This window comes from Drosophila willistoni, unplaced genomic scaffold (assembly GCF_018902025.1).
Source record: "Drosophila willistoni isolate 14030-0811.24 unplaced genomic scaffold, UCI_dwil_1.1 Seg24.1, whole genome shotgun sequence".
Classification (NCBI taxonomy): Eukaryota; Metazoa; Arthropoda; class Insecta; order Diptera; family Drosophilidae; genus Drosophila; species Drosophila willistoni.
This window is the reverse complement of record NW_025814206.1, coordinates 9898-19879: the sequence shown is the minus strand read 5'-3', so window position 1 is coordinate 19879 and position 9982 is coordinate 9898. Positions and strand designations below refer to the sequence as shown.

The following is a 9982-nucleotide window of genomic DNA, read 5'->3' as shown; positions in this document are numbered from 1 at the left end:
TATCTGCATTAACATTTTCTGTATTAATTTTATCATTTGCACTAATATTTTCGTTTTCTGTATTACCCGTTACACTTATATTAACAATTTCATTTTCCATATGTTCTGACGTCAACATTCCAATTTCTTTAAAATTAACTTTTCTTACGTTATCGTGGCTTTGAGAAGTTACTAGCGCACTTTTTTCAAAAGAATCTAAATCTAATTTAAGATTACATGATGTCAAAAAATCCCTTCCAAAAATTACATCGCGACTCATAGATTCGTCTGGGATAACGAGTAAATAAAAGTAAATCTTTATTGAATTTTTCACAACGTAACATAGTAATTTTCCCAATGTAATGAGAGGACTTCCATTTAGCCCTTGATAAGATTGCTCGACAGAATAAAGATATGAATGATTAGGTAAATGTTTCTTCTTGATTAAGGAAACTGGACTCCCCGAATCTATGAGGCACGCTGCAATAAAGGAATTACTTGGCGAATCTACAAAATGTATAATGAATTCTCTTACGAAATTGTTGCTGCTCTGGTTCGTACGGTTGAGTCCATTAGTTTCACGGCTGCCCTTCCTATCTGGACATTTGGCTGCCCAATGCTCCATTGATCCACAGATGAAACAAGAGCCTGGTACACGGTCCGGCCTGTTGCAGTCCTTCACCAGGTGTCCTCTAATGTTACATCTACGACAGCGCATCTCTTGGAGCTTGTTTGCTCTGCTAGTTTCGTTTTCATCTTTAGTTGCGCGTCGAATGTCCTCTAGATGTATCTCAGCGAAAGCAGCTAACATCTGCTTAGGGTTGGCGAAACATTGGATCCGTGCTTGAGTGCGTAATCCCTTGTCAGGTATACCCTCGATAACTTTATCAAGGAGCTCCTCTTCATCGATGTTAATATTGTTGGCTAACATTAGTTTGTCGTCCAGATAAACTGCAAACTTTTCGCCAAACTTCCAATTACGCTGTTCGAAATGACGACGCATTTGTGACTTGGACATCTTCTCTCCAAAAGCTGCCATTAACTGTTCGCATAGTACTGCTACTGGCTCGCGAATACGTGTAACCTCCGAATGAAGCCATGAATGCGCCTTGCCTTTCATCTTGCAAATGAATAGCATTCGTAAGTGAGTGTTGCCTATGTTATACACTTCACCGATATTTTTAAGCTGAGCCACCCACTTTTTGGAGCACGATTCGCCATTGAAGTCCATCAATACTTCCTTCGCCAGTGAAAAAGCTATACCCATCGATTCGCCGTTTGAGTTGCCAGAGTATTGGTTGGTGGCTTCGACTGTGGCGTTGCCATTGATGGGAATGCTGCTGTCATCGATATTCTCATTAGCTACGTTGTTATCGATAACATTGCCAGTGGCGTTGCCATTGTTTTCCGAATTCTGGAAAGATCTGCCCAAATCGTGGCCATGCTCGATTCTAGGAATCAGCAGTTGAAGTTGTTGTAGTAATTGTTGAACCAACGCGACATCGTTGTTGTTGTTGAAATTGGAGTTTACCGCTTCTTGTTGTACGCTTCTCGGAATTGCGTCGCCAATTGACGCTTCATTTAATTGGTCTGGGTTAGGCATCAATTGGATGTCGTCTAAATTATCATGTTCGTTCCAACCAGGTGGGGCAAGACCACGTGTTTCGACTGGCACCCTACACAAACGAAACACTAATTCGTTTCTTGAGCCGTTTGTTGGCATGTTTAAAGTTGATAGCCATTGTTTTAGTTGGTCGAGGGTAAAATCGGATAGTTGAACTGCGTTACTCATAGTTTTGGGTTAGGACCACTTCTGATATTGTAATAGGCTGTTTCGTTTGAATTGTATATATATATATTTATTATAAGTAAATGTAATCTATGATTTTTATCCTCATTAGCACGACCGATCCGCAAGCTCGTTCAACCCAGACTGACTCGACGCTCTCTCGTACTTCGCTCTCATTTAGAGACGAGCATGTTCTCTCTCTGAGACATGAGAGAGAGGTACTACCGTCTTACGTGAGCAAGCCTGCTACACTATTGCTTTCAGAGAGCTAAAAACAGGCGGACATGGCCAATTTTTCTAGCTAGCTGACTGATGTACATTTTTACATTTGAGCAGTGACAGAAATCTATATGTATAATTGATTATAAGTTTAAGTTATATTTTTTTACTTGATACTTAGAATAAGAAGTAGATGCACGAATATCCAAGTAAATGGTGGAAAGGTTTATCTTGACTCGGCCCAAGTATGTAATAATTAGGAAGTAACGCCAAAAGCTTTCTTAAGTTGTTATGGTAACAATGGAATAAGTGTTTAATTCGATTTTTTAAAGAACGTACTTTATCCTCATCAATCGAATAAATCTGGTCTTGCGTGTGTTGTGGAGCCACTTAAAAGCCATTCCCTCAATATTCCACTGTAAATACACCTAGATATTTAATAGAATCACAACTAAAATATGTTAATAGAAAGATTATTATGAAATCCTGATCAGACACTGACCGACAAAGGCAGTAGGCGGGAGAGTGAAAAATAAAAAGTGAAAAGTAGGCCATGTCCATTTGCCTTGTTTACCTGCCTCATTTCCTACTCCGATATTTCACATTCTATAAAATCGTGCTCGAGAGTATAGTTCTAATAATTAAAACAAATTTCATGTAAAAACAAATTTCAAGTAAAAATGACCAATCCTGACTGGCCTAACTTTAATAAACCGGGAAACGGCAAGTTTAAAAAATTTGCCCAAAAACTGAAGGTTCCAAAGTGGAAGGATGCACCAAAATGTGCTAAATTGAATGCGGAAAAAGTTAAACCTAAGATCGAAGCGAAAAAGGCGGTAATTTCCCCTAATACGAAAGTAATGGTGATGGCTCCTTTTGGCCACGTTTCCCGTGAGGTGCGCCCACTCAGTAGAAGTCCGACTTCCAAACCAAGGAGTATCAAGAAAAAACATCGTGTGGCCGATAACGTAAAAAAATGGCGGTCAAAAACCTGAAGTCAGTTGGTAAAGAAGTACAAAAATTAAGAAATAAAAAAGAATGGCTTAAGGCCGCAACGAAGGTCGATCAACTGGAAAAGTTCAAGAAAATCGTTAATAAACATCCCGAGAGCTGGCCATACGAAAAGGACACACCAAGATAAATATCGCTAAAAATGACCAAAAAGTTTTGGTTAAAGTGAAGAAAGAAGAGGACAAAGCAAATAAAAGAAAATAATGACTTTTTTCAACCCATATTTGTATTTGAAAATAAGTAAACATCTGGATTGTTAATGCAATTTTATATCTTTGGTCTTTACAATGGGGAAATTTGGTTGCTTGGTAGTTCGATTGGGCGTCCCGAGGAGCTCATCTTATTTTGGACCGGAATTCATCCAATTAGGTATTGCTTTCAGAGAGCTAAAAACAGGCGGACATGGCCAATTTTTCTAGCTAGCAGACTGATGTACATTTTTACATTTGAGCAGTGACAGAAATCGATATGTATAATTGATTATAAGTTTAAGTCATATTTTTTTACTTGATAGTTTGAATAAGAAGTAGATGCACGAATATCCAAGTAAATGGTGGAAAGGTTTATCTTGAATAGACCCAAATATGTAATAATTAGGAAGTAACCCCAAAAGCTTTCCTAAGTTGTTATGGTAACAATATAAAAAGTGTTTAATACGATTTTTTAAAGAACGTGCTTTATCCTCATCAATCGAATAAATCTGGTCTTGCGGGTATTGTGGAGCCACTTAAAAGCCATTAACTCAATATTCCACTGTAAATACAACTAGATTATAGACTAAAATCAGTTCTTTACCGACAAAGGCAGTAGGCGGGAGATTGAAAAATAAAAAGTGAAAAGTAGGCCATGTCCATTTGCCTAGTTTACCTGCCTCATTTCCTACTTCCATATTTCACATTCTAGAAAATCGTGCTCGAGAGTATAGTTCTAATAATTAAAACAAATTTAAAGTAAAAATAAATTTCAAATAAAAATGCCCAATCCCTATTGCCTTTACAAAACTTTAACAAAAACGGCAAGTTTAAACAATTTGCCCAAAAACTGAAGGTTCCCAAAAAAATGGCTACAGATTGGCGCAGACAAATTATGAAGCCCAAGCCAAAGTGGAAGGATGCACCAAAATGTGCTAAATTTAATGCTCGTCCAAAATTCAAAGGTTTTAAAGCGGATAAAGTTAAACCTAGAACCAAAACGGAGCAGGCGGTATTTTCGCCTAATACGAAAGTAGCAGTGATTGCCCCTTTTGGCCACGTTTCCCGTGAGGTACGCCCACTCACTAGAAGTCCTACTCCCAAACCAAGGAGTATCAAGAAAAAACATCGTGTGGCCGATAACGTGAAAAAAATGGCGGTCAAAAGCCTGAAGTCAGATGGTAAAGAAGTACAAAAAATAAGAAATAAAAAAGAATGGCTTAAGGCCGCAACTAAGGTCGATCAACTGGAAAAGTTCAAGAAAATCGTTAATAAACATCCCGAGAGCTGGCCATACGTAAAGGACACACCAAGATAAATATTGCTAAAAATGACCAAAAAGTTTTGGTTAAAGTGAAGAAAGAATAGGACAAAGCAAATAAAGAAAATAAGGCTTATGTATATATTGAATTTTTTTGCATTAAAATTGACAACGATTCTATAAATTTTTTTAAATTTCTATAATTACTTTTTTCGACCCATATTTGTATTTAAAAATAAGTAAACATCTGGATTGTTAATGCAATTTTATATCTTTTGCTCTTTACAATGGGGAAATTTGGTTGCTTGGTAGTTCGATTGGGCGTCCCGAGGAGCTCATCTTATTTTGGACCGGAATTCATCCAATTAGCTATTGCTTTCAGAGAGCTAAAAACAGGCGGACATGGCCAATTTTTCTAGCTAGCAGACTGATGTACATTTTTACATTTGAGCAGTGACAGAAATCGATATGTATAATTGATTGTAAGTTTAAGTCATATTTTTTTACTTGATAGTTTGAATAAGAAGTAGATGCACGAATATCCAAGTAAATGGTGGAAAGGTTTATCTTGAATAGACCCAAATATGTAATAATTAGGAAGTAACCCCAAAAGCTTTCCTAAGTTGTTATGGTTAATACGATTTTTTAAAGAACGTGCTTTATCCTCATCAATCGAATAAATCTGGTCTTGCGGGTATTGTGGAGCCACTTAAAAGCCATTAACTCAATATTCCACTGTAAATACAACTAGATTATAGACTAAAATCAGTTCTTTACCGACAAAGGCAGTAGGCGGGAGAGTGAAAAATAAAAAGTGAAAAGTAGGCCATGTCCATTTGCCTAGTTTACCTGCCTCATTTCCTACTTCCATATTTCACATTCTAGAAAATCGTGCTCGAGAGTATAGTTCTAATAATTAAAACAAATTTAAAGTAAAAATAAATTTCAAATAAAAATGCCCAATCCCTTTTGGCCTAACTTTAACAAAAACGGCAAGTTTAAAAAATTTGCCCAAAAACTGAAGGTTCCCAAAAAAATGGCTACAGATTGGCGCAGACAAATTATGAAGCCCAAGCCAAAGTGGAAGGATGCACCAAAATGTGCTAAATTTAATGCTCGTCCAAAATTCAAAGGTTTTAAAGCGGATAAAGTTCAACCTAGAACCAAAACGGAGAAGGCGGTATTTTCGCCTAATACGAAAGTAGCAGTGATTGCCCCTTTTGGCCACGTTTCCCGTGAGGTACGCCCACTCACTAGAAGTCCTACTCCCAAACCAAGAAGTATCAAGAAAAAACATCGTGTGGCCGATAACGTAAAAAAAATGGCGGTCAAAAGCCTGAAGTCAGATGGTAAAGAAGTACAAAAAATAAGAAATAAAAAAGAATGGCTTAAGGCCGCAAAGGTCGATCAACTGGAAAAGTTCAAGAAAATCGTTAATAAACATCCCCGAGAGCTGGCCATACGAAAAGCACACACCAAGATAAATATCACTGGAAATGACCAAAAAGTTTTGGTTAAGGTGAAGAAAGATGAGGACAAAGCAAATAAAAGGAAATAAGGCTTACGTATATATTAAATTTTTTTGCATTAGAATTGACAACGATTATAGAAATTTTTTAAAATTTCTATAATGACTTTTTTCGACCCAAATTTGTATTTAAAAATAAGTAAACATCTGGATTGTTAATGCAATTTTATATCTGTTGCTCTTTACAATGGGGAAATTTGGTTGCTTGGTAGTTCGATTGGGCGTCCCGAGGAGCTTAAATTATTTAGGACCGGATTTCATCGAATGGGGCTGGAAAATTAGCTGGGAATTTGACGCGAAAAAACCAAGAGAACCGAGCTAGTTCTGGGAGCGGTTCCGGTTCCTGGAACAAAATTTGAATTTTTAGGAATCTAAGAGAGTAAAGGAGTTAGTCTTTTTTGGAAAAAAGAAGAAGAGGACGAAGAAAAAAAAAGAGGAGTTAAGTTCTAGAAGGCACGTGGAGTTGTTAAGTTGTGCAAGAAGAAAAAAAAACTGAAAAGTGCGTGTGCCTAGAAGGAGCATCCCACCCATCCTTGAAGACCAAGAATTGCATGCGAGACGCAGGACGGACACACACAGGAGCCTTCGGACAGCCAATTCGACGGGATCCAATCGGCCACCCAGATCCGGGTGCTCCAGGTTTTTTTTCTCCATTTAACCTCAACATTAGGCTGTTAGAATAAGTAATTGTATTTTGTTTATTTATATAATTTATTTAATTTATATTTGTATACGTCCCAGTGGTACCCTGGTTAGGCTCAGTCAATATTGTAAAAAAAAAGTGAAATTGTTTAATATAATATATGTGTAATGAAAAAAGGAGAAATGTCTGAGTAGAGTCTTGTCTATGTGTGGTCTAGTCCACAGAACATGGGGGCTGCCAGGGAGTACGGGGCCCAAGGTAGGGTGGGTAGATCCTAGTTAATATACCAGCTAATTGTTAATTCCATAGTCCATCTTCCCGTCCGAGTGTAATGTTTTTTGTATAATTTTTGGTTACCCGATTAATCCATCCATCGAGGTCGAATCCATTCCTGAGCCATGCGAGTTAGCCGGTGATCGATGATGGATTGCAGAAGAGAAATAATCGGATTATAACAAATGGCGCCCAATTAAAAAAATAAAAATTTAAACAAAGAAACAAACGGAAGAGTATAACAAATTAAATGTCCCAAGTACTGCTAGCATTAAGAAGGCATAGCTTAGTCTGGTTCTGAAAAAGAAAGAAGAGAAACAGATCCTTTTTAATATTGAAGTAGCACGATATAAGACCAGATACTTATCTAAGACCAGAATCAGCATAGAAGCAATTCAGCCGTGAACCGTGGAGATTTCAAAGAAGAGATCACATAGATGTCCGACCTGAAATGATTTGTTGAAATGGTAAAGGTCAATAGTACGGAATGATGAGTACAGAGGAAATTAAAATCAAACAAATAGGATCAAGTTCAGGGGATTAAAGTTCTGGAATCATCTCACCTCCATTAACAAAGAATAAATAAAAAGAAAAAGAAAAAAAAGAAACAATCAAAGTATAGAACAAATAGAAAGGAATGTCAGTAGAAGAAAGAGATAGGATATCAAAAATCAGAAAATTTAGAAGAAGCTCGGAATACTTAAAGAATAGAGGAACAGAGGTAATGGGTCCGCCAATAACTCGATCCCAATCAGAAAACCGTGCAGACTCACGAATTTCAAACGTTTCACCGCCGACAGACTTCAACATGTCAACAGACCGAAAGATCAACGAAGAGGATGGGTGCCGTAGGGGGCAGCGGGGCAATCCCAAAACATAATATGGGAACAAGAATGATTCACCAGGCACGAGAAGGTGGATCATATATGGGACCGGAAAACCCACGGCCAGCCCTACCGACGGAAATCACATCGGCTATAAATCTAGCTGTAGCACAGGCGGAAGAGACGTACCGAGCGACAATGTCAGCAGAGAACTCTCGATTGCAATCACAAATTCGCCAAGAGATGCTAGATTTTATGAAGCAGATTCGGGAGGCGGTTCAAGGAGCGGCTCAGCAATCCACCACGATGAGATCCACCAATGTCCAAGGAGAGAGGGCTTCAATCCATCCTACAGAAGCCATAGATCAACGAGTATTGGAGCGACAGCAACGTGAGAATCTGGAAAGTCGTCCACCACAACAATCTTCCTGGCATTGGCCTGAAGATACGAGGCAACAATCTTGAGTGCCAATAACAACGGAACAACGTCCCGAAATGGTACATCCGAGAAGATGGGGTCTGGTTTTTGATGGAGGATCAAAAGGAATGCCAGTAAATGAATTTATATTTCGTCTGGAGCACTTACAGACGGTGTACCAAGTAAGTTGGGGCGAAGTACTGCAAGATTTCCACTGCTTGGTAGAAGGGCAGGCCAAGGACTGGTACTGGATGCACGTACGCTCGGCAGGACCAGCAGATTGGCCAAATATGAAGCACGCACTGCAGCAGAGATTCCAGACGCAACGATCAAACTTTGAGCGGGAACGTGAGTTGAGAGAGAGGCGACAAAGGACAGGAGAAAGCGTGGATGAATACCTCCAAGCGATGTTTAGCCTCCGATCACGCTTAGAAAGCAACTCCTCGGACCATGACCTGATCAGAGTAATTAAGGTTAATATCAAAGACAGTATATCAAAAATTATTTATCCAATATGGATAACAAACCTGGAGAAGTTGCGAGAGGAATGTCATGAGGCGGAGAGACTCTTAGCAACTAGATGGTCTCGTGTAGCGGGAGGAGCGGAGCCGCATAGAGTGCAGAGGGATCGGCATCAACTACATGAAGCGGTTTTGGCCGAACCCGAAGGTCATGAAGTGGAGTTTGTTGAAGCGGTGTATAAGCCACGCGAAGGCAGCAAGGATCGGCCAGAACTCGCCTGTTGGAACTGTGCGGAGAAGGGCCATACATTTTGGGAGTGCAAGAGTGTAGTTCGCAAGATATTCTGCTACAAATGCGGACTACCAGGAGTAGTGTTACCCAAATGCCCCAAATGCCAGGCGGGAAACGCGATGCGGAGCAAAACAAGGGAGGAGTTGCGCTCAATGCCGCGGAAGAACGAGTGAAAACATCCAAAAATTGCATGTTAGAAATAGATATTGTTAATAGATTAAGGCCAATATATAATAAATTAGAATATAAACAATCTAACCTACCCATATCAGCATATTCTTACCAGCAATTTAGTGAAAAACGGAACCCATTTGGATTGGTAGAAGGAACCAATAGGAAAAAGGCCATATCTAGCCGAGTCAAGCGTGTGAGAGAGCGGTACAGACAACGAAGAACAAAACGCCAAGAGGTTTGTTCGGCCTTAGAAGCAGTGTCAAGGCAAAAGCAGAATCAGGCATTCGCTACGGTAAAGATGCAATAGTTTCACGTAGAAGGTCTGCTAGACACGGGAGCTTCAGTGAGTTTCCTGGGCGACGGATGTGAAGAGCTGGTGAATAAACTGGAATTAAAAAGAAAAACATCTTACTCGAAAGTTCAAACGGCAGGAGGAGTGAATCATGCTATAACGGGAAATATTATAATAATATAATGCATATTACGTATCGAGGTAGAATACAAGAAATGACGCTGTACCTGTGCCCGTCACTGCGTCAAAGGCATAGATTTCTGCCGCAAATTCGAGCTCGCACCTGATCTCTTGGGAGTAGAGGAGTTGTCCATCGAGGATGAGGAGTTTAATTCCAAAAAGGAGCCGATGGAACCACATGTCCTCAACGAGACGCAACAAGAGGTCCTGGCAGAAGTCTGTGAGAAGTTTCAGGCGGACTCGGACGTACCACATTAGAAGAGCACACGATCCAACTGCTGGATACAGTGCCAGTGAAAGAGAGATTCTATCCAGTATCACCACCAAAGCAGAAGTTGTTGTTCCAAGAGGTCGACGAAATGCTCAAATTGGGAGTGATCAAACTGAGCGAAAGCCCGTGGAACAATAGGGTAACATTGGTGCAGAAACCTGGGAAAAATAGACTTT

At 39.5% G+C, this 9982-nt stretch overlaps 1 protein-coding gene across 3 annotated transcripts; it reads right to left on the bottom strand.

The window, feature by feature from the left end:
* Positions 1-268: 268 nt before the first annotated feature.
* LOC124461177 lies at positions 269-1842 on the bottom strand. Of its 3 annotated transcripts, none has more exons than XM_047012727.1 (2): positions 515-1842; positions 269-447 (listed from the first exon to the last, which is right to left on the bottom strand). In XM_047012727.1, exons 1-2 carry the CDS (start codon positions 1769-1771, stop codon positions 424-426), a joined length of 1281 nt encoding a protein of 426 aa, XP_046868683.1. In that variant the 5' UTR covers positions 1772-1842; the 3' UTR covers positions 269-423. The 3 variants fall into 3 exon arrangements, with proteins under 3 accessions (XP_046868683.1, XP_046868684.1, XP_046868685.1); XM_047012728.1 differs by having other exon boundaries at positions 269-459; positions 515-1841; XM_047012729.1 differs by having other exon boundaries at positions 269-432; positions 515-1841.
* Between the last annotated feature and the right edge of the window lie 8140 nt (positions 1843-9982).

Bases quoted from the DNA above. Each gene is read 5' to 3' on its own strand.
- LOC124461177 (XM_047012727.1), bottom strand. From the start codon at position 1,771: ATGAGTAACGCAGTTCAACTATCCGATTTTACCCTCGACCAACTAAAA. The intron at 448-514 runs GTAAGAGAATTC...CGTGCCTCATAG, and splicing joins ACCAGAGCAGCAACAATTTC to ATTCGGGGAGTCCAGTTTCC.